This window comes from Podarcis muralis, chromosome 10, assembly GCF_964188315.1.
Source record: "Podarcis muralis chromosome 10, rPodMur119.hap1.1, whole genome shotgun sequence".
Lineage (NCBI taxonomy): Eukaryota > Metazoa > Chordata > Lepidosauria > Squamata > Lacertidae > Podarcis > Podarcis muralis.
The window spans coordinates 18244043-18269387 of record NC_135664.1 but is presented as its reverse complement, the minus strand read 5'-3'; the positions used below and the strand labels follow the sequence as shown (position 1 = coordinate 18269387).

At 44.3% G+C, this 25345-nt stretch overlaps 1 protein-coding gene across 3 annotated transcripts in view; it reads right to left on the bottom strand.

The window, feature by feature from the left end:
• The window catches only part of GRM8 (glutamate metabotropic receptor 8), a 564733-nt gene that overhangs the window by 412993 nt on the left and 126395 nt on the right, over positions 1–25345 (bottom strand). For all 3 annotated transcript variants that reach the window (XM_028746786.2, XM_028746785.2, XM_028746787.2), the window contains exon 3: positions 2741–2957. In XM_028746786.2, the coding sequence (XP_028602619.2) occupies positions 2741–2957 (217 nt within the window). The remainder of the gene's footprint in view (positions 1–2740; positions 2958–25345) is intronic.

Sequence of the window (25345 nt, the reverse complement as noted above, 5' to 3'; positions counted from 1 at the left end):
TGCCAGTGTTGGGAAGAGGGGAAGGAGCAAAAGAGGTGACTTTTGCCCTTGTACATTCCAGCCTTGCAAAAGCCAGGTGTTTGTTTCTACATGCAGATAAATGCCTTTCCATCCTATCCTCCATCCAGGAATCATCAAAGGACACATTGCAACCAGACAAAAGCATGCACGGAAGTTATTGGCCCAGAGATGGAAAGAAGATAAAGTCCCGACCAGAGAACAATGGCAGATCAAGTTGATGGATTATGCCAAAATGGCCAAAATGACCGGAAGAATCAGAAATCAGGAAGACCAAAATTTTAATAAGCAATGGGGGAAATTTATAACTTAACAAATTTTATAACAAATTAAAAACACTTAATTGTAGAAGCAGGATAAAATACAGTATAAAAACATGAATAAAAATAAAATTCAAAGTTCAGAAATCAATTTGGGGGAAATCCATCCAATAAGCATTAGATAGTCACCAGGGCTAGTGAGGAGGCCAGGGGAGAATTAGCTGTGGGATTCCAGAGCAGGTAATCTTCATAAAAGGGGAGAGAGAGGGAAGAGAAGGGAAATGAAAGATCAAGCTGAATTCAAATTAAAGGCCAGGCGGAATAGCTCTGTCTTACAGGCCCGACAGAAGGAGGTTAAATCTTGCAGGGCACTAGTCTCATGGGACAGAGCATTCCACCAGGTCGGAGCCATCACTGAAAAGGCCCTGGTCCTGGTGGAGGATAGTCTGACTTCCTTAGGGCCCGGGACCTCTAAACTATGGTTATTCATGGACCTTAAGGTCCTCTGCGGGGCATACCAGGAGAGGCGGTCCCATAAATACAAGGGCCCTAAGCCACAAAGGGCTTTAAAGGTCAAAAGACATACTGCCATGATAAGACCCATGAAGGTATAGTTAATGGATGGTGGAGTTGGGCTACGAGGTTGGGGTTCAAATGCCCACTCACCCATAAAGCTCACTAAGTAACCTTGGCCTCTGGGCTCTCTCAAACTGGTCCTTCCTGAAAACTGAAATTCGACTGTAACACCCGTGAGTAGGATTTAAAGATTGAATGGGACTTTTAAATTTAAATTCTGAAATTTGGCCGAAAACGGGAAAGGCTTAAAACAAGGAAGTCTGCCTCCCCGGACTGCATGACAATTAAAGCAACGAAAGTGCAAAGCTGCATTTGAAAGAAAAACAACTTTAAAATTGTTAAAGCCTGACATCTGAGCTGAATTCCTTGGCCTCTGGGCTCTCTCAAACTGGTCCACCTGACAAGGGATCTCCAACACATGTCACACTGAAGTAATTGGGGAAAGGGCAGCTTGTCCAAGACTTCCCCCACCCAATCAGGGGTGGCCCATCCCATATTGGTATCTGAGGCAAAACAGGAAGATGCCACCCTTCTCCACACACACACTGCCTAAGCCTTGCTTATTCGGGTTGCACAGTAGCAGCTTCCAGCGAGATCTTGCAAAACCATGCCAGAAGCAGTGATGGCAGCAGGGGTGTGTGGGGCATTGCCCCATAGGATTCCACCACCCGAAGCAGGATGCTTCACTCCACCTCATAGGCCCTAGGTACTGTGGGTGGAAAAGTAGCAAGTATGTTGAGTGATTCTCTGTAGTGAGAGTTTCACTGAGAATAGGTTGCAAGAGCGACACTGAGCAAATTAAACTTCATGGCTACCGCAACCACCACACCTACCATTCACTGTTCTCTTTCATCATTTAATGGAGGCTTTAAAAATCCATTGTTCTTCAAGAAGACCCAATTTCCCAGACAAAAGAGAACAACTCTAATGAGCACAAGATAAAGATCAAAGAGATGGTGGAAGGGGGAGGGCACCTCATGCTAATGACTTAAGAACTAGGGTATGTTAGGAGTTAGTCACGTAAGGGGGAAATGGATGGACAAGATTAAGAACTTCATAAAATGCAATGGAACAGGTATACCAACTGTAGAACTTAAACACCTAAAATCCTTGATTATCACACAATGCATATTTTTCTTATTCTCCTCGAGGTGTTGTATTGCCCAAAGAGTGTTTGAGGTACCGTTTGCCAATGTAAAAGCACTGAAAGGCAGGCTCACTGTGTGTGCAGAATGTGAGGCCTGCAAGTTCAGAATTGACCTATGGAATCCATAAGACAACAATGTGTAGTCACCACGTCATGAAGGAGCCATATATCCTTGAGAACACTACATTCTTACACCCACTCTCTGATATAAAGGTACTTAATTGCACACTGAAGCAATAGGAGGTACATACACAGTCTATATCAGCGCTGGGGAACCTGTGGTCCTTCAGGTTTTGTTAGACTACAGGTCCCATCATTCTTGACCACTGCCTGGGTTGATGAGAATTGGAGTCCAACAGAGAAATCGGAGACGCCACAGCATCCTCATCTCTGCTGTATATCGCTTGCTAACCATCAAAGATTTAACTACCACTGCTACCTTCCAAACCAGGCCTAGGAATTAGCTTGCCTTTTTTGATAGCCACTTTTAATTTACCTGGCTTCCTGGTCAAAACATTTCCTTCCTAACTGGGTGCAAAAATGTCACACTGAGAGACAAATGAGAAACAAAACCAGCCACCACATGCGCAACTTCCCTCAAAAGGTATCTGCAGGGGCTAAATATTCCATGCAGGTCTAAACAGGAAGAACCAAACCAACTTGCCGGCACTAAACACAGTTGTTGTTTTTTTAAATAACAAAACAAAACAAAAGAAACAAAAAACTGATGTCCACTTACCAGTTTCCCTCGAGATCTGTGTGAATGCTTCGACACCACTCTCTCCATAGTTCCCCTCTGAAGCCAGTGTCGAAACATAGTTCCATCCAAGTGCTGTCACAATATCAACCATGGCTTGGGCTTGATAAGAGTCGGGTGGGACCACCCGGGAGAAAAAGTCATACCTGGTGTTATCACTTAACTCTGGTGCTGTAGATGCATAGCTGATTTGAGGTATCTGCAGAGGGAGGAACAGAACAAAGGTAGTTTTTACATCTCTGAAGCGTAAATTACAAGCCAAGAGTGATCTCCAATGTAAGTCATCCACAAAGGAAGTGCCCTGATTTCAACAGGTCTACTCTGGGTATCCCCTTCATGGATCACTGCCTTGTCGTGGCGAAGGGGATTGAATAACTCCAAGAAACTATTAGCTATGCCATGCAGGGCCACCCAAGACGGACAGGTCATTAGCCGAGAGTTTGGACTAAATGTGATCCACCTGGAGAAGGAACTGGCAACCCACTCCAGTATTTTGCCATGAAAACTCCATGGACATAAAATAGAAGTTGTGAGAAGAAAGTGAGAGTTTCCAAGGCGTGCTCTGGTTCATGGGTTCACGGAGAGTCGAACACGACTAAGACGACTAAACAACAAACAACTCAGGGTATAAGGTAAAGGTAGAAGACTCCTGGACGGTTAAGTCCAGTCAGACTTCATTATGGGGTGTGGCACCCAGCTCCTGCCAACCTAGCAGTTCGAAAGCATACCAACATAAGTAGATAAATAGGTACCACTGTGGCAGGAAGGTAAACAGCGTTTCTGTGCACTCTGGCACTCACCATGGTGCCCCGTTGTGCCAGAAGAAGTTTAGTCATGCTGGCCACATGACCCAGAAAGTCTAACTAACATTGAAAATCTGCTTTAACTAAAGTAAGCAATCAAAACTAAGCTGCAAATTATCAGTAAACCTTTTGAGGCACAAATACCAATAATAAACCTGTGATTTTATAGATACTCATCAACAGATATGCAAACATTTTTCCCCCATACGAAGTATCTTTTTATAATATACAAGAATAAAATAAATATTTTTAAAATCTAATCTAAAAAGAAACGGGAGCAAAGACAAGGGAGATGGAGAAAAGAAACAGAAGAAAGAAAAAGAAAATTTGAAAGGGGGGGAGGATGAAAAGACTTCTGATTCCCTGTCTGTCAGCTAAATATAGTAACTTGTTCAAAGTATTCACTCAAATTGACAACCAACTATTTTCTAAAAGCCAATATTATTTCAATCTTCAAATCCAGATATTACAAGTTAATTTTCTTTTTCATAGGAAGTGTTTCAGATATTCAATAACTGAGGTTTATTCATTTCAGTGGTTTATTCATTTCAGCCTACTCTGAAATCTGGGTAGGACTTAGTTAGGAAGGCTGCTTTATACCAAGTAAGATCTGTTGGCCCACTTAGCTCAGTTTTGTCCACACTGACTGGCTTGCCAGGATTTCAGACTCGGTTCTCTCTCAGTCCTACCTGGAGATGCAAGAGAACTGAACCTAGGGTGTTGTGCATGAAAAACAGATGAACACAACCCAAAGCGCACATGTTTCTAAAGACAAAAAAAAAGTGTTCCAAAGCTTGATTATTCCAAAGAGGAACCATATCAAAAATTTGTATGCAGGGTCCTCAAAAACATGGATATTATTTCACTCCTCCATGTTCTTTTTCTTTAAAAAAAACCAAAACAGCTGGAAAACCCTGCATTCCTCAAAATTTAATATGATTTCTATATTGTTTCCAAAGAGAATGACTAAGTACATTTCAAGATGGGTTCTTGGGTTTTTTTGTCAATAATGTGTGCTGTCGGTAATGCTACTAAATAAAAATTACAACTTAAAAATTATGACTTTCGCTCGGAGCTGTAAATTTTATGAGTTTATCTTGACAGTAACAGTCCTATAAACCCCTGTAAAATATTCCAGTACATTAATCATAAACCTAAGTCAATCAAGGGACCCATGAAAGTGTAACTGAGCACTGTCCAAACTGAGCAGCATCCATAAATGAAATATATCAAACCTATACATGGTTCTTGATTTCTGGACCCCATAGTGCATAACAAGGCTGGGGCACGTCTGACCTGACAGTTGAATTACAAAGCCCTTCTCACACACACCCTCAAACCACATCCACCTGCCCGACCCCGATATCACATAGGAAGTGAGGCATGATGCAGGTAAAAGTTGTGAGCACCATCACTTTGAGGTTTGTTTGTATTTAAACTACTTTCCAAAGGCAAAGCCCAGTCACCTGATGTGATAATGACATCAGATGATTGGCAGGTGGGAAGCCTCATACAAATGTAAAGGTTGACATTCATGAGGGGAGGAGGTTGAGATCTGGCCTCACTCTAGTATAGAACCTGAAAAGCCACAGGAAAGAAACCAGAGGCTAACATGCTACTAAACCCAAAGACTTTGTAATATTTTTCACGCATTCACGTTTGTTCACTACCAAGGGAAGGCAATAAAGTTTCTCCCGTTGGCTAGAAAGGAAACACCCGTTCCAAACCAGCCAGGTGCGCAATTGCCCTAACATCTCCATAAGGCCTACTTAACTGTGTCACAATGTGGCATCTGAATATAGACTGCATTTTTAATCAAGGCATATATTGGCTTATATTTGATCAGGTTCCTAAATTAAATGGGCTTAGATTTTCAAATGTTTCATGCCAGGCAAGAAGGCCAACTGTTTATAGAGAAAACCTTGGCCATTCTCCTAAGACAAGGGGCCCCCCCTTTGATTTATAGCAGAAAACAATTCTCAAAGTCATAAAAGCTGGAATTACAGGTTAAAGAGCAAGGTTACGGAAAATAAAACCATGTGCCTTAAACTTGAGCCAGATCTTCTTTCTAAGGTTAAAAGGCCAAGACCAAATGGAGAAGCATCTAGCTGGCAGAAAGAGAGGCTTTTTGGGAAGTCTTTTTAAAGCATTTTTGGGAAGTCTTTTAAAACTGTTTCTTTCTTAAACTGAGAGAGTTTGAGGAAGAGCTAATGGAAAACAACTAGCTGGAGTATGAACAGAGGAAGAGGCTTTTTATTTCCTATTTTATTTTGAGGCTGGAAAGGAGGGTGAAAGGGGGGGGTGAACTGAAGAGGTTCCTTTTAAAAGCTGTTTTTTACTGAGTTCCTTCCCTTCTACTTTGAGAAGCTTTATTCTTTTAAAAGGTTACCTATGATAATGTATGAAATATATTATCTTAAATATATTGGTTTAAATGTAATTATGCAAAGGATCTAGAAAGAAAGAAATGTTAAATTCTTATTTCATAGAGTCATATTGCTGTAGGAGACCAGGGGGGCAGATGAGCCTAGCCCCCCTGCCAGAAATGAGACGCCATCCGAGCAGTTCTGATATATATGGTTGTCAGACATTTGTTTAGAAACCTTCATATGAAGTAGATCTTTCAATGTTGATGTGAAACTCAAGATCCTTGACATATGTTTAAGATAAAAATTTAAGATTAACCATTTGTTTTAGAAGGCAAGGAGGGCAAAGAGGTGAGCTGGTAATTAAGATTCCTTGTTGAGACACATGTAAAGATATATTAATACTTGTTTGCCAATTATAAATGGAAGGAAATATAGCTCTTTGTCTCCCATAAAAGGCAATAGGAAATGAGTGTATTTTTGTGATTGGTCATACCAATCAGCCAATAGGAATTCCAACCAGGCTGGTTGGACAGATGCAGCCAGAGGAGAAGCAAAGGGGGCTGGATTAAGGAAATATAAGTGCTGGCCATAATGGCAGGAGGCCAGGCCAGAGCTTGGTAATCATATACCACTGTGCCTCACATTTATTTGTCTGACAAATAAATTATTATTTTAATTTCTCTGTTGCTGCGTTGAATATTTCATTCCAGCTAAGCGTTAACCACAAGCAGGGTGCTACATTTTATGGTGCCGTGACTCGGATAAGTGGTCTGCTGGAACGCAGCCCCTTCGCCTACTGAGCAGGGTACAAGACAGAGGATCACTCACTGCCTACTCAGCGCGCAATGGAAAATTTTTTTCCAGGGGAACGCAGCAGTCTCGTCTGTCTGATACCCTGCCCACCGACGGCGACGGACCGGGGGGAAACGGAACCAGCTAAGGGTAAGTGCACTAAAGGGTTTTGGCCCTCCAATTAATTGGGAGGAAGAGAAGTCCTGATCAAACTTCTGCGTCTCAGTAAAGGGGAACTGAGTACGCTAGGTGGCTGGGTACATCAGATGGTGATCTGGTGTAGGGCAAAAGGGAAGATTGGGAGGTAGAGTGTGGGTGAAGTATCTTGCGCATTGCATGTGTGAGAAAGTACAATGTGTAGCTGACCTAAGTGTGGAGTGAGTGCTACTTCGTTTCCCAGTAAGGTGTGTGTGTGAGTGACTGAGTGGATACTTCACAGGGCCATACAATGGGAGTTGGGGGTTCAAAGGGGGGAAATACACCTCTTGAATGTATGTGAAATAATTTTAAGAAAGCCTTCTCAGGGGCATATGGAGTCAAAAGGACGCCAGAGCGCTTGAGAACGTTATGTGAACTAGAATGGCCAAAACAAAATACTGAATGGCCATTTCAAGGAACCTTTGATATAAATTTAGTAAGCAAACTTTGGTCTAACATCACCAAAGAAACTGGAGGGTGCCCAGAACAATTTTCATATATAGATTCCTGGCTGAGCACATTAAATAAAAATCCTCCATGGATAAGGGAATGCAAAGTCCAACGATGCAAATTATTGGCTGTAAAAGCCAAAGCTAGGAAAGGAATCTTGCCAAACAAATTCAAACCCTCCACCAGTTGTAACCCCAAGGCAAGAAAGTGGAATGAATAATGGGGGTGGAGTCATAGAACTTGATTCCTTGATAGATTATGATAAATATCTTCAGGAGGCATTGGAGTCCTATAATGAAGCCCAAGCAGAAGTGGTTATTCCATCTGTGAGTCCCAGTAGAACTCCATCTACAGTCTCCTTTAGTGGAACAACTGATTGCCTACCCCAAACCCCTGTACATCCAAGTCCTAGAGAATTATTACAGAAGTTACAGGGAGACCTTAATCGGTCAGCAAGCAATACAGCTAGGCGTATAGAGCTGCCAAAAGAACGCCTTGGGACAAATACCATCCCCTATGATTTGAGGCCCCTAGAGCAAAGTGAAGAAAAAGGTCACGTAGTAGCCCCTCTCAGAAGAGTATTTGATGCACTTGAGGAGCCTGTGCTGGTTAATGGGCAACCTGGACCACGGCCACCTCGAACTTCGACCCTGCAATGTATTCCATTCACAACTACAGTCTGATGAATTGGAAAACGCCCCATCTTTCGCAGAAAAACCTCAGGCTATGATGGACTTGGTGACTTCAATAGTAATACTCTCTTCACCACTGAGGAAAGGAGAGACATAATTGAAAAGGCACAGATATATTTGCGTGAGCAGGCCAGAGTGGGAAATATTTATAATATTGACCGTCATCTCCAAGACAACTTTCCCTTGGAAGATCCTAATTGGGATCCAAACAATGCAATTCACCTGGCCAGACTTACCACCTACCGCCAGACGCTTGTGCAAGGTATTTGCAGGGCATGCCAGAAGCCCACTAATGTGTCTAAAGTTTCAGGAGGGTAGATGTGTTACCCATAACACTGTTTCGTGTTCGGTGCGCACCCACAAAAAGACTTAAGTTGTCACCTTTTGAGCTCCTGTATGGGAGGCCGCCCTCCTTTGTTCAGGATATTCCAACTGACCTCAAACAAATAGGAGACCATGTGACACAGGGATAAGTGCAATCTCTCTCCCGTGTTTTTGTCTCTCTCCCGTGTTTGTTTGTTTGTTGTTGTTTTTTTCTTAACAGGTGGGCCCTCAAGCACACGCCGTGCAGCATTGCCAAGCCGATTCATCAGCTCCAGGCTGGCATAGCATATGGGTGAAAGAGTGGAAAACGTGATCCACTTGCACCTAAGTGGCGTAGACCTTACACCGTCTTGCTTTCTACTCCAACAGCGGTGAAGGTAGCTGAGGTGACCCCCTGGATTCATCACTCTCGTTTGAAGAAGTCTGAAGGCAGTTGGACGTGCAAAGGTGACCCCTCTAATCCTTTAAAACTGACTCTTTCTAAAAACCCCTGTATCTAGCCCTACCGGTAACGGGTTAGGTCACGGGCAACATTAGACGACCGGCCTGCTGCAGCCACAACTTGGAAGCTGGCTGACCTGCGCACGCCTGAAGCTTGAGGAGCGTCTGAACCAGCGACTGTGAGCGGGAAGATTCTCTTATACAATTGATTGACTGCCCCCTTGTGGAACAATTATCAGAGATATTACACATTGGGGATCCTTGGGATATATGTTTTGGTCTTGGTAGTTCCCCATTTCTGTCACTGGGGGAATTATATTGGGACTAATAGTTTTATGCTATCACAATAAGGTAATCTTTTGTGGAAGGAATGCATATGCTAGACATCAACATGATTTTATTATTAATCCTGATCCCTTGGTAAGGGGAAGGGTCCTTGAATCTGACCAAATTTGTTAAATATGGATTCAGCCATGACCACAATATGTGGGTAGGCTTAGCTGAAATGGTAGGCAATGTGGCAAATAGGACCAATTGCCTTGTTTGCTCTCTTGGGCCAGATGATTCAGAGGGAGGTATGCCCTTATTACTGATACCATTAAATGCCATTGGTATGGTAAGCGAAATGCCACACCAAACAGAAGTACAGAATTTCCCCGGATGGAACTCAACTATACCTGTACAAGGGGAATTCTGTGTACATAAATCATCAGATGCAGCTGATTCTACCATGATAGGCTCTTCTCATTGTCACTATACTTGGGATTATATTAAGAATAGTCATACCTGGGCACACGGTACTACCTATCGAACTCGGAATACCTTGCCCTGTGCACCTCCTTTTATTCATGCATGGAAAGTGGTATGGAACATAACTGTGACAGAGAAAGGCAATCTAACATACTGCACTGTGAACTCTATACCCCTTTTGATATTTCGCCTTATACACTCCACATACCAAAAAAACCTCAGACCCGATGGTTGTGGTGGATATGTGGAGAATGGGCATACAAGAAACTCCCTTCCAAATGGAGTGGGACTTGTTTCCTGGGATGGGTATTACCACCAATGTGGATTTGCCCACTAGTTCAGCTAAGCGAACACGAAGGAATGCTGATATTTCTCGTATAGCAGGAGGAAGTACCCAAAGTTGGAGCGGTACTAATGATTGGCCACCAGAGCGCATTATAGCCTATTATGATCCTGCCTCCTGGAATCCTGGTGAGCTCATACAAGGGGCACGGGATCCTATTTATAATCTAAACAGAATAATTCGATTACAAGCAGTAGTGGAACTTGTAACCAATGCAATGGCCCAGAGTTTGAGACTTATTGCATAACAGCTGGATGAAAGTAGAGCCGCTATTTTGCAGCTGAAAATGGGAATGGATTATGTACTTGCCAAGCAGGGAGGTCTATGTGGAGTCTTGAACTTGACAGGGAATGCCTGTTGCTTTAACATTTCTGATAATGGTGAGGCAATCCGTGTGTTGGCTACAAAGATGGAGAATATAGCACATGTCCCAGTATAAACATGGGAAGGATGGGATATGGGATGGCTCACCAATTGGTTACTTAATGTCACAGGACTCAAAGGGATACTATTGTCTTGCTTGTTTTTCTTGACGGTAGTAATAATGGTTTTATGTATGATGCCATGTATCATCTCATGTTTTAGACGTACAATTAGCAAGATGATTTCGAATGAAACTCTACCTCATATCATGGCCCTATACAGAGCTTTAACTTAGGAAGATCAAGCTATCAAGGACGCTTTGTAGCCAGGTCCTTGAGCTTGAAAGGGGGGAATGTGGCATCTGAATATAGACTGCATTTTTAATCAAGGCATATATTGGCTTATATTTGATCAGGTTCCTAAATTAAATGGGCTTAGATTTTCAAATGTTTCATGCCAGGCAAGAAGGCCAACTGTTTATAGAGAAAACCTTGGCCATTCTCCTAAGACAAGGGGCCCCCCCTTTGATTTATAGCAGAAAACAATTCTCAAAGTCATAAAAGCTGGAATTACAGGTTAAAGAGCAAGGTTACGGAAAATAAAACCATGTGCCTTAAACTTGAGCCAGATCTTCTTTCTAAGGTTAAAAGGCCAAGACCAAATGGAGAAGCATCTAGCTGGCAGAAAGAGAGGCTTTTTGGGAAGTCTTTTTAAAGCATTTTTGGGAAGTCTTTTAAAACTGTTTCTTTCTTAAACTGAGAGAGTTTGAGGAAGAGCTAATGGAAAACAACTAGCTGGAGTATGAACAGAGGAAGAGGCTTTTTATTTCCTATTTTATTTTGAGGCTGGAAAGGAGGGTGAAAGGGGGGGGTGAACTGAAGAGGTTCCTTTTAAAAGCTGTTTTTTACTGAGTTCCTTCCCTTCTACTTTGAGAAGCTTTATTCTTTTAAAAGGTTACCTATGATAATGTATGAAATATATTATCTTAAATATATTGGTTTAAATGTAATTATGCAAAGGATCTAGAAAGAAAGAAATGTTAAATTCTTATTTCATAGAGTCATATTGCTGTAGGAGACCAGGGGGGCAGATGAGCCTAGCCCCCCTGCCAGAAATGAGACGCCATCCGAGCAGTTCTGATATATATGGTTGTCAGACATTTGTTTAGAAACCTTCATATGAAGTAGATCTTTCAATGTTGATGTGAAACTCAAGATCCTTGACATATGTTTAAGATAAAAATTTAAGATTAACCATTTGTTTTAGAAGGCAAGGAGGGCAAAGAGGTGAGCTGGTAATTAAGATTCCTTGTTGAGACACATGTAAAGATATATTAATACTTGTTTGCCAATTATAAATGGAAGGAAATATAGCTCTTTGTCTCCCATAAAAGGCAATAGGAAATGAGTGTATTTTTGTGATTGGTCATACCAATCAGCCAATAGGAATTCCAACCAGGCTGGTTGGACAGATGCAGCCAGAGGAGAAGCAAAGGGGGCTGGATTAAGGAAATATAAGTGCTGGCCATAATGGCAGGAGGCCAGGCCAGAGCTTGGTAATCATATACCACTGTGCCTCACATTTATTTGTCTGACAAATAAATTATTATTTTAATTTCTCTGTTGCTGCGTTGAATATTTCATTCCAGCTAAGCGTTAACCACAAGCAGGGTGCTACAACAACAAGGGAAAATAATAGGAGTAGAAATATACTTTAGTAAGTCTGGTAGTCCCACACCTGCCATTGACATTGCGTGACCTTAATCAAATCTTTCCTTTAGTGACTCATTTGTTTTCAATGCCCTTCTAAGGTCTAGTTTACTGTGTCAGCTGTTGTTGGGAGATGATTGTGAAGGGCATCAGGAGTCTACATTTTTTTAAAAAAATAGGATGCCCTCAAAGACCCGTACTACCCATATTAAAAGCATGGGGTGGGAATCCATCATTAAAGAAAAGTCATTTTAGGCTATCTCCTTAAGCCACAAATAAAGATTCTTCCAGTTCAAACATTGGATTATTACTTTATAGATACCAGCACCGAAACCTTGACATTTTTAGTCTTCCGAATGTGACATTTTTCCAAAGGAAGCAAAATTGTCCCCTAAACGCTAATTTCTGTCACGCTGGTTTCTCAGCATGTCACCCTGCAGTTCCTCAGGGGATGCTGCTGTCTGGAATGCTAGCCTGGCGACAATGGTCACAGCATCCATAGAAGCTTATCCCTGGAGTTTTCATAATGGTTTCCTTGTTACAGAGGATGAGGCTCGGATGAATGGTTCCCTTTTCATTCAAGACTCAGACTTGACTAGTACAACAGGTCCACGCAAATCCCCGCAAATAGGCCTGAATCAGGTGCCTCATAGGGCCAATAATGTCCTATGCATATTCATTAACCCACATGCCAAATAGAGATCATAGAATTGGTCTGAGGACCATCTAGTCCATGGGTAGGCAAACTAAGGCCCAGTTGCCTTCTCAATCTGGCCTGCGGATGGTCCGGGAATCAGCGTGTTTTTACATTAGTAGAATGTGTCCTTTTATTTAAAATGCATCTCTGGGTTATTTGTGGGGCCTGCCTGGTTTTTTTACATGAGTAATATGTGTGCTTTTATTTAAAATGCATCTCTGGGTTATTTGTGGGGCATAGGAATTCGTTCATTTCCCCCCCAAAATATAGTCCGGCCCCCGACAAGGTCTGAGGGACAGTGGACTGGCCCCCTGCTGAAAAAGTTTGCTGACCTCTGATTCTAGTCCAACCCCCTGCAGTGCAGGAATATGCAGCACCATGCTCTAACTAACTGAGCTATCTAGGCCGATATATGAGTGCTTTTAATATATGGAGTGAATGTGGCCTTGTATTCCTTATGATAGTGAAACTGAACCCAAAACACTGACAGAAAATAAGAGTGGCTTGGAAACAGAATGGATTAAATAATAATAATGCATGGATGCAGATTCAAAGTGAATCTTGGGCCTGTGTACACCCCGAGTATACTGTAACACAGGCATTAAATGCACATGGAGGTGAGAAGATGGCCTGATAGACGTTCCCCTATGTGCATTTGGCATAATGTCTATAAAAGCCTAGGTAAAGGGACCCCTGACCATTAGGTCCAGTTGTGGCCGACTCTGGGGTTGCGGCACGCATCTCGCTTTATTGGCCAAGGGAGCCGGCGTACAGCTTCCGGGTCATGTGGCCAGCATGACTAAGCCGCTTCTGGCGAACCAGAGGAGCATACGGAAATGCTGTTTACCTTCCCGCCAGAGCGGTATCTACTTGCACTTTGACGTGCTTTCGAACTGCTAGGTTGGCAGGAGCAGGGACCGAGCAATGGGAGCTCACCCTGTCGCAGGGATTCGAATGTCGCAGGGATTCTGATCGGCAGGTCCTAGGCTCTGTGGTATAACCGACAGCGCCACCCTCTTTCCATGCAATTAGGACCCTGCCTATTCAAAAGTTCTCTAAACAGTCATGGACAGAACCTACATGTGCAAGCTACTTGCAAGGATCTTTTCCGACTTCACACCAAACATAAGATCAGCCGCAAGCACAACCTACTTGTTCAAAAGAACATCTGAATAGTGTCCATCTTCTTATAAAATATAAACCTATCCAGTGTGAAATTTGATAGCAATCAGCTATCAGGGGAAGGGAGGGGGAAATAACCAAAGGAAAACAATACAACATCGTGCGCATGGTAAGATCAAAAGAGTTACTCTCCCTATTTTGCTACAGTTTTCTTCATTATTTTAGCAATTAATTGGATTGGAGTCTCTCAAGGAAACGCTTGGAGTGAAGGGCCTGAGGGAATGACAAAATAGCAATTTCTCCAGTTTTCAAAAAATGGAGGGAGGGAGAGAGGGAGAGAGACTTCTAGAGAAATGGGAAATAAGTACAAAGGGAGATCTTGCATCTGAAAGTATGCCATGGCGATGCTGCTCTACTCAGACCCTTTGTAGGCAGCGCTTGTTTCCAGCTGAAACTCACCAGAACTCACTTCTGGCACCTCTCAGGTGCCATTCTAAGAAGAAGAAGAAGAGTTTGGATTTGATATCCCGCTTTGCGTGCTGAGGTCCCCCAAAACACCCCTTCCCCAATAACTCACACTTCACACATAATTTTTGTTTAAGGTTTTTGGCATAATTTTGGCCACAACTTTATTATCATACATAATTGTGAGTGGTTGCTTAGGCATTGGTTAAGACTATCTGTCCCCCCGCCTTGGGGACAGAACTGACTTCCGGATTCCAGCGGAAGCCAGTGTGGAGGAACAAGTTCCGGGATAACTGGAGCTGCGACACAGACCCTCAGCTTCTCCCCACATGCTCCTAGGGGCCTTACTCGGCCCAAACCCGATTCCAGGGGTTTGGACAAAAGGATGGTAAGCCCCTGAATTCCTTTAACGGAATTCCCGTGCAGCAGCATCACCTGAGGGGCAGGCACAGCCAATCCATGCCCCTCCACCAACCAATATAAACCAATGCCTAACCGCCAACCTTACAAGTTGTGACGATTTGCTACGCGGTAGGCAAAAACCAAATGGCACACACTAATCAGCCATATGGCAAAATTCCTACCGGGCCCCCGCATCAATGCGAACGACCCCATGACAGGCAATAGCAAGGTCAAAGCGAAGCCCAAACAAGGGAGGGCGGGCGGGTGATCCGATGCCCACAGCAAAAGAGAAAGCAACTTTCTGTGGGCCTTGCTTAAATATCCTCTGATCTCCACCCCCAAATTGGCAACATATAATTTGCCCCAGCAACACCAACACCAATCCTGGCCAGTTCCTTACCCACGATTCTGCCTGGCAACTAAAGGGTGCTTTGCCTGGCCCCAGCCGCAACACGTGCTCTCCCTTAGTGAGAACACGCTTTGCGTGCTGAGGTCCCCCAAAACACCCCTTCCCCAATAACTCACACTTCACACATAATTTTTGTTTAAGGTTTTTGGCATAATTTTGGCCACAACTTTATTATCATACATAATTGTGAGTGGTTGCTTAGGCATTGGTTAAGACTATCTGTCCCCCCGCCTTGGGGACAGAACTGACTTCCGGATTCCAGCGGAAGCCAGTGTGGAGGAACAAGTTCCGGGATAACTGGAGCTGCGACACAGACCCTCAGCTTCTCCCCACATGCTCCTAGGGGCCTTACTCGGCCCAAACCCGATTCCAGGGGTTTGGACAAAAGGATGGTAAGCCCCTGAATTCCTTTAACGGAATTCCCGTGCAGCAGCATCACCTGAGGGGCAGGCACAGCCAATCCATGCCCCTCCACCAACCAATATAAACCAATGCCTAACCGCCACCCGAGCCCTTACGCTCGCCGCCAAACCACTCACAAACTTAAACACTCCCGCAACTTAGCCACCACTGACCTCAACCATACATCATTCCCAACTGAGGTAAGATGAACCCCATCCAACCTGTAGCAATCAGTGGCTTTAACATTAATATCTGGGTGGGGAATCACAAACCCACCCATATCAGACACCAGCTTGCTCGCAGCTGAATTTATACGCTTTCGCACCCTTTCGGTGGCCACAGGGCAGGGACTAACCCTCCAGATGCAACGCTGAAGCAACTGGGACCAAATTATCTTAGTAGCGGGCACCAAGGCCGCCAAATCCCTCAAATCCTGCAAAATAATTGCACGTAAAACATAACAAGAAGAGGAAACCATATCATTTTCCCCGAGCTGCACCACAATCACTGTTGGGGGGCCCTCCAGCAGAACCCGCCTCTGCATGAGCGGTAAGAATTCCTTCCACAGCATCCCCCTTCTGGAGATCCAGGACACTTGCACGTGCTGAGGAAAGCCAAGGCCAGCTCCCAATTCGGATTGCCGAGCTCTGCAAGCAGCCCAATGCACAATACTGTGCCCCACTATCCAGACCCGGATAGTGGGAAGACCTAGGGTAAAACAACAGATGTGAGTACATGAAATCAACATTATTTCCGCACATAACCCCTGTATGCGCCCGACTTCCAACGACCCAGGTCTTTTATCCTTTTAACCGACAAGCCCCAATGGGCAGCTGTCGTTGCTGCCCCAATCCTGAAGGAATGCGGAGCAAATTCAGAGGCTGCATGGCCACAGGCAGCCACGACTTTGCGCAAGACCCCGGCGAACTGATGGCGCGCCAATGGCCGCCCATCCTCATGAATGAACAGTGGCCCACTTCCTGGAGGTCGCAAAGCCATATATCTCTGGAGATCCTTAACTGGGCAAGGGCCCCCCATCCCAGTTGCTGGGAGCCGAATAACTGCTCCCCTACCCAGTTGATCAGTTTTGGAACTCCTGACATGGACCTGCAGTTCTGACTGAGACAGGCTCACGTCCTGTAGCAACAAGCCTCTAGAACCACCATCCTGTTTAGGTTCAAACACCACCTCCCCAACTCTCAGGGCCCCAAAAAAGGCTAGCGAATAGGCTGCGGAAAATAGCCGAGCCTCAAACCTGGACCAACAGATGCCCTTCAATTTACATCGCATCTCGGTCAACAAACCAAACGTTATAGGCCTCCTTGTAACTGGTCTGGACGGGCTGAGACGCCCCCAACCCTCCAAAGCCTTGCGCACAACGAATTTCCCACAAGGATCATTATTAAAATAAACCTTGCTAAAGAAGGAAATTGCTGCTGAATGCAACCTCAGAGTCCTGGCTGCCCGCCGCATCTGAAATAGATGCGCCAAATATTTTAGCACCTGTGCGGTAGAATGAGGTGTGCGCGTTTCCCCTACCACTGACCGCCCTGTAAAATGCAAAAAATCGGTCCAAGCCTTCTTATAGGACCGCAATGTGGAGGGGGCAATAGATGCAGCTACTCCCTGTAAAACTAAGTGCTGCCAAGGTTCCAGAGATGATCCGGGAGCTCCGGAAAAATCCGGCTATAGCTGGGCGTCCAGAGCCCAGGATCTGCAGCTCTCCAACTGAAAAAACAGGATAGAGCGATAGCGAAAACATTAGATGATCCCGAAATAAAGAGAGCAGAAACGCAATATTAAACCTTAAGCAGTGCGAAGACTCTGCCAGAGCACGAGGACCATTTTGCCAGGACTCTCACACTGCTTGGTTATCAGACCAAGACAGACCTGACGGTCCCTAAACTCCTCAGTCCAGATGTGCGCTGACACTACAATGGAGAAAACTCAAGAAAAGTTAGGTCACATGTGATTGCCTTGCCCTGCCAAGCTCAAGGCCACTGTACATGATGATGAAGGGACCCCGGGCCATGAAACCACCTGGCCAAGCAGGAATGGAAGGGGCAGCCTGGAGCAACCACCCTGCATGCAAAATTTAACTGACCTAGGAATGATAGGATCTGACAAAGCAACACTTGCTTCATATATAACGTCCTTCAAGGCAAACAGCTTTTCCACAGGCAAGCAGATGTTTGAGCGATGGTATCCAGCTAGCCCCCAAATACGTTAAAAGGGGCAGTAGGACCCACTGTCCTCCACTGCCAACAGAACACCCAGCTCCTCAGGGAATAAAGGGGCGTCCAGTTAGCCTAAGCAGTGGCTGGTGTCACATGAACCAGCCAGTAAAATAATCCACATAACAATACCCCCAGTTAAACGAGTCTTGACTTGCAATGTTCAATCCAGAAAGGCGCTAAAGGACTCAGTGCTGCACAGCCTATTGAGCAACCCACTGGCATCGCCTTATCAATATAAGGACCATCCAATTAAAGCCTACTTAAAATCTTGAGGGTGAACCGGCAGCAGCCTAACAGCCGATTCAATATTGCATAATGCCAACAAGGCACCTCCTCCAATTTGTTGGTAAGCTCAACTGCCTGATCCAAAGATGCATATTTCACGGAACAATTCCGGAGGGATAGCATCATTCACTGAGGTGCCTTTGGGGTGCGATAAATCTGGATCCGATGGAATTATATGGGGCTTCCTAGGGACAATCCCCAATGGGGATAAATGAAAATCGGGACTAGAAGGAGAATAAAGGGGATCCCACCATACGTCCCAATGCAAGCTGCTTCCTAACCTTCTTTCAGGCTACCACCGGTAGCTCTCTAACTGGCTTTTGAGTTGCTGTATTCCGAGCCACTGGCTGAAAAGCCAGAGGAATCCCAAACATTGGGAAAAACCCTTCCCACAAGCACAAAGCCACTGACCCATCTAGATAACCTTTTAGCCAGGCTTTCAAGGAGATATTTTTATGGAAATATGGGCAAGAGGTATTGAGTTATTGCTTGCCGGCTCTCGCTTGGGCAAGATGCCCTGCCTTGTGTTGCCACCATGATGTGTAAATTTACAGGGCCAACGCTGGCCAGAAACCCTAAAGAAGTCCCAACAAAGCTGCCACCGGGCCAGCTTCCTGCATACCAGCTTCAGGTTCTATTGCTCAGGGAATTTCCATTTGAAATGTGGAGCTGCGCAAGTGGTCCACATGTCCCCGTCCCTGGGATCCTAGCAAGCTGAGGGGATGATGGCAGCCCTGCGTCTAACATTCCCCTCATAGTGAATTACCACTTATAGAATAGTGGGGTTGGAAGGGACTCCAAGGATCATCTAGTCCACTCTCCCACTATATCATAATAATAATAATCATCATCATCATAGTGAATTACCACTTATAGAATAGTGGGGTTGGAAGGGACTCCAAGGATCATCTAGTCCACTCTCCCACTATATAATCATCATCATCATCATCATCTATTTGTACCCCGCCCATTTGGCTGGGCTTCCCCAGCCACTCTGGGCAGCGTCCAATAAATAAATAAATATTAAAATACAGTAGTGCATCAAACATTAAAAGCTTCCCTAAACAGGGCTGCCTTAGATGTCTTCTAAAAGTCTGGTAGTAGACATCTGGTGGGAGTGTGTACCACAGGGCGGGTGCCACTTCTGAGAGGGCCCTCCACCTGGTTCCCTGTAACTTGGCTTCTCACATTGAGGGAACCACCAGAAAGGCCCTCGGCGCTGGACCTCAGTGTCCGGGTAGAGTGATGAGGGAGCATGCAGCTGTCCCATACAGGGACCAATCCTGCAACCTAGGCATTACCGGCGCCATATGCTGACCAGCTGAGCTATCCAGGATGATCCCTAAAGACCCGGAACAGCCTCCCCTGACCCCTGAAGAGGTCCAAGGTGATGTCTGCATCATCATCAGAGCCCAGGGATGATTTACCTGCAAGGAGGTGTAAGCATCATCCCTGCTCCGCTTTTTTCTGCCTCTGAAGACGCTTCCTTCTGGAAGAAGGCACTTGGGGCATCAGCAAGTCATCCTCTGCAGGAGAGGCAAGCTCTGGAGGTATCTGCAAAGGCCCTGTCATAGTCTGCAAAAGAAAAAACCTAAACAATGTGAGGAACAGGTGAAACCAATGCTTTGTGCACCACATGGGGACGCTATTCAGGCCAGAAACGCTGCCAGAGGCCATCAAATTATAGGGCCAAGTGGGCCAAGACCTAGGATCACCTGCTAGGCCAGACAAAAATGTTTCCAATGAGATAACAAACTTGAGGCAGCCCGCCGCCTGTCCAGGTACCCCTGCTTGCCCTTTAGAGGGAAGCACTTCCTCAAGAAACCCAAAGTTCTTTTTGGGAGCAATATCACAAATGGGCCAAACTACCCAGCAACAAAATAGTCCAAAAGGAGCAGCTTGTTTTGCTTTGTTATAACAATGGCTAAGTGGGGGATATGAACCCTGTCTCCCAGGTCCTAGTCCTGCGCTCTAGCCACTAAGCAACAATGGCTCATCTCTAAAATGGCAATTGCCACTATCAGGGAAAAACAAACTTGAAGAAAATAAACTTGTTCTAAAACAGCATAGTTAAAGAGCATACACAGAGTGCTCATTGGAGGCACAGAGAGCCTCTGGCTCCACTCTGTCTGCCTAAGATATACATTAGCAACAAGTGAGCCTGCAAACAAACAGATACTTATAGAGAGACTGAGTCACATGTCACAGTGACTTAACAATTACTGTACTGCTAACTGTAGCAGGCTAAGGCTTGAAATATATGTGCAGGCCGAGCAGGCCGTGAAGGCCTCCCTGTTTCTGCTCTCTGCCTTTTTTGTCTCATTGCAATATTAAAGGAACTCAATATAGTGCTCCCGCCCAAGGCTAAATTAAAATTCAGCCAACAGCACTGCATGTACCCAAAATAAAACCAACCTATGAGGATACTATAAACGAAAGTGATTACAGGTAAGCTGGGAATTTACTGTACTGCTAACTGTAGCAGGCTTAGGCTTGAATGATATGTGCAGGCCGAGCAGGCCGTGAAGGCCTCCCTGCTCTGCTCTCTGCCTTTTATAGTCTCATTGCAATATTAAAGGAACTCAATATAGTGGCACTGCATGGACGAAAATGGGGAAAACCTTTTTGCAAAAGAAAGCCCCTTAATGGGGGCTCTCTCCCTATTGGGAAAGGCAAGCCCAGGAGGATTATGCACAGGCAGCACTCACAGGTACAGGGAGCATCTTCCCAAAGGGCAGGGTAAGGAGTGGGGTGGGAAATCAAACAGAAAAAAGGGGGGGAATTAAATTAATTAAGGGACTAGAGAAGACTGAAAAGAAGGGGAAAATAAAGAACTGTAACCAGACAATGAGAAGATCGCTCCACTGTCCTCCAGACAGTCCAGGTGCTCCAGGTGATCCGATGCCCACAGCAAAAGAGAAAGCAACTTTCTGTGGGCCTTGCTTAAATATCCTCTGATCTCCACCCCCAAATTGGCAACATATAATTTGCCCCAGCAACACCAACACCAATCCTGGCCAGTTCCTTACCCACGATTCTGCCTGGCAACTAAAGGGTGCTTTGCCTGGCCCCAGCCGCAACACGTGCTCTCCCTTAGTGAGAACACGCTTTATCACTACCCGAAGGAGTCTCAAAGCAGCTAACATTCTCCTTTCCCTTCCTCCCCCACAACAAACACTCTGTGAGGTGAGTGAGGCTGAGAGACTTCAGAGAAGTGTGACTGGCCCAAGGTCACCCAGCTAGTCTAGAATGTGGTGGAGTGGAGACGCGAACCCGGTTCCCCAGATTACAAGTCTACCGCTCTTAACCACTACACCACACTGGCTCTCAGAAAGAGAATGAGAGAGGCATTAATGGTGAGATCTGGCACCTATTTTTCTATAAAAATAGCACTGCTTGTAGGATGGGTATGCTCTTCCTCAGAGCACTAAATGAGTGCACCCAGAACAAGCAGCAGTGGGCAAGTGTTGAGGGTCATAGAATGACTTTTCTTATCTCTGCAGCTGTGATCTCCTGGGTGACATAGACACCATAAGGCAGTTGAATGTGCCTGTTTCCTCCATCTGTTTTCCTCCCAACCTCTCTGCATGGCCCCGGATGTTGGCAACCTATGCTATGCCACCAGTTGCAGGGGCAAGCCTAAAATCACCCTTGAGCACTTAGTGATTAGAGACAATGCACTTGCTTGGCAATGCTGGTAAAAAATATATAGAAAGAAACCCCGACCGCTGGTCTTTCTCTATCAATATCAGCGCCTCCTCACCCAGAATGAGAGGAACAATAGAATCCTCAAGGCTTTCACACTCAGAGAGCTTTATCATCCAGTGTCGCATCGTCCAAAATGAGAAGCACGCCACAATCCTCAAGGCTTTCACACTCAGAGAGCAGGAAAAGCATATTGCTTGTTTCACCGACTGGCTAAAGGGGGATCGCTCTTGCATGCAGCTACCTCTAAAAGAAGTGAAACTGATCTCTTGGCACTATCAGCAACACCTGCACCAGTTTCCCACCAAGGAGGGAGCCAAACAGCCACCAATTTATTGGGAATCTTTAGTAGATGCTAGTGTTTCCTCCGCTACAGTCTGTAATCAACTATGTATTACAGTCTCCAAATGCCATCATTTGGATGACATTCCCTCCTGTAACATGGGACAATAATTAGGATAGGTTTTATAAGGGAGACAATTAATGCTCTATCCCAGTCTCTTTGCATCCTTATCGGTTGACACAAATACAGAGGAATCCTAAAGCAAAGCTTTCATAAGATTATAAGATTTTCACAGTGCTCAACCAGATTCTTATGGGATGTCTGAAGACCTGAGCGCAACAGCAGAAGATAGATTATTACCCGTGGATGGCATAGAAAACCCTTACCTAACATTGCTAACAGGGAGTTGGACTGACTGGTTTATTCTTTCACTTTGGGTGGGAATGTCCAACAATGTGGGTGTCCTGGAATATGGTTGCCAATTATGGCCAAGAATTGCCCTGCATAAGACTGTCTGTAGTCTAACTATAATAGGGATGCAGGTGGCGCTGTGGTCTAAACCACTGAGCCTCTTGGGCTTGCCGATCAGAAGGTTGGTGGTTCAAATCCCTGCGACAGGGTGAACTCCTGTTGCTTGGTCCCAGCTCCTATCAACCTAGCAGCTCGAAAGCATGCCAAAAAATGTAAGTAGATAAATAGGTACCACTCCGGCATGAAGGTAAACGGTGTTTCCATGCGCTGCTCTCGTTTTGGTGTTCCGTTGTGCCAGAAGCAGCTTAGTCATGCTGGCCACATGACCTGGAAAAACTGTCTGTGGAGTGGACAAACGCCAGCTCCCTTGGCCTGAAAGTGAGATGAGCACCGCAAACCAGAGTCCTCTGCAACTGAGCTTAACTGTCAGGGGTCCTTTACCACCACCACCACCACCTTCTTCTTCTTCTTCTTCTTCTTCTTCTTCTTCTTCTTCTTCTTCTTCTTCTTCTTCTTCAAACTATAAATGCTATGCTTCCTTGTCATATTATACCTATTGACCCTGGATTCCTGTATAAAGACCTTCCTAAGCAATTGTATGCAGCAGCAAAGTCATGTGTGGCATGGGACTGGGAGTTACTCTGAAGTAGCAGTAGTTGGTTGATAAAAAATTAGAGAGAATATGATAACTTTCAGATGACCTGTTCATCCTGATTTCTTCTCTTTTCTTTTTGCACAAATTGCAGGGAGGTTAATACGGCATTGGCTATTTATTGAGAATTCACTCTGATTTGTTTGCAGAAAGGTTAGTTGCATCAAACAGCTGTCAACCCACAGTTTCCAGTGTCACATTCCTTATCACCAACAGCATGATATTTTAAGGAAACGGGTTTATTGTACAAGAGTCCCAAATCAACTTCAATTGCACAACCTGAATTTACCGGCAGGTGAATCCCACCCGAAAGTAGTGACAGTATGGAAGCCCTCCATGATTAGGTACAAACCTATTTAGCAAATCCAGCAAGCAAAGAATCATAGAATTTCAGAGCTGGAAGGGGCCTCAAGGCTATCTAGGAATCACAGCTAAATAATCCTCGACAGAAGGGCACCCAACATCTATTTAAAAACCTGGCAACAGAATTTCCTGTTTGTTTGTTTGTTTGTTTGTTTGTTTGTTTGTTTGTAATAAGTAGTTATAGTGCACATTTTCTGTTTATCTCCTGTGTGGAAGCCATTCTGATCCCATTGCAAACAAACACATAGATGCACAATTTGCTTTTCTACCTGTGATTCAGCTACAAAACTTGCATATTCAAAGCCTATCAGCAGTGAGTTCGCTTTCCCCCTTTTTCTCTTAATTGGTGACCTTGCTGTATTGTTATACAGTGTTTGTCCTTTTTCTTGCTGGGATTTTTAACTTTATTTCAAGATAAAAATTCAGTGTGCAGATGGTGAACAAAACAAAATGAATGGACAAAAACCAGAAGGAAGCACACCAGCCACAGGCTGCTAGAGAAAGAGTTAGCCACCATACTACCCCCCAAAAATACATGCATATTTTAAAAAACCACCACAAAAAAACCCTCATGGTAGAGGCAGTCAGAATCCAACCTTGTTCTGCAGTAGTCTATTCTGCAGTTGTCGTCCCCCCATAACAAATTAAGCCAATAGTATTAGCAAAGAACATTGCCACCCTAAGGAATGAGAGAGCACATCTTCCTAGATGGGACAAAACTGCAAGCACATTTCACGACAGGCTGTCCTATACATAATAAATGTTCTTATTTATTACAGGCTCAAAAGTAATCAGCTGGATTAAACAGATGATGCAGTCTTCTTCCAGTGACAGAGAATTAAACATTTGCGCCATGTTTTGTCCATTCCCCCTTGTTTGATGTTATTCCGATAGACAAAGGGATTACATGAACACATCGCCAATGATTCCTTTGGCGTTTAATGTGAAAATGAGAGGGGAATGAGGTGGTTTTGGAATGGACAATCAAAGGACTTCAACTGAGTACACACTGAGTAAGAAACCATGAAAGAAATTATGACTTTTATCAAAATTCTTGAAAATATTTTGTTGGTAAAAGGAGAAAAAATAAACCTGTTACGGTTTACAAGCTCTGTTACATAAGGATAAGGAATTTACGCATTCGATTTATATGGCTTTTATATTAGAAAAACACACACACTAAGTGCATTTTTATGTTTATGGAATATAATGCTTCCTAAGTAGAGTAACTGCAACAATCTAGTAAATTCGGTAATGTGTATTTTATTTTACTTTTTAAAAACTCACTAAATTCTGGCTACATACCCAATATAGATCTTCAGCTACTGAGGTATAAATTGGCACAGGATTTTTTTTTATTGTCATTTTAAAGTTTTTTTTGGGGGGGGTTACTGTCATTTTAAAGTTTTGACAACCAAATTTCACCTTGACAGTGCTTTTATAAAGTGTGTTTCTCTTATTAAAGCCTTGCTCAGCGTTCCTGATTTGAGGGAGGTTTCCAAGTATTTTCAACTGAACATGCCTAGAAACACTCTGGAGACCTCTGTGTTAAAGACATGAAGGTCAAAAGAGGAGCCCAACACACCTGGGAATGTCAAGGAAAAGGCTTCTATGCGCACCTGTACAGTACCCCAATCCACCTTTTTATAAAGCCCTCTAGTGTTCAAGTCATAATCTGAACAGGTCTTACACATCTTCATTCTTAAAGGTGGCATCAAGGGACGTTGGAAAATATGGAAACAGGAGCAGCAATTATTTGCCCCATCTCCAGAATGGAAAGCAATCCAGTGAATATGACTAGCAATTGATGTTGCTGTCAGTCCAGAAATTATGCTCAATTGATCCCTTCTCAACCTCCAC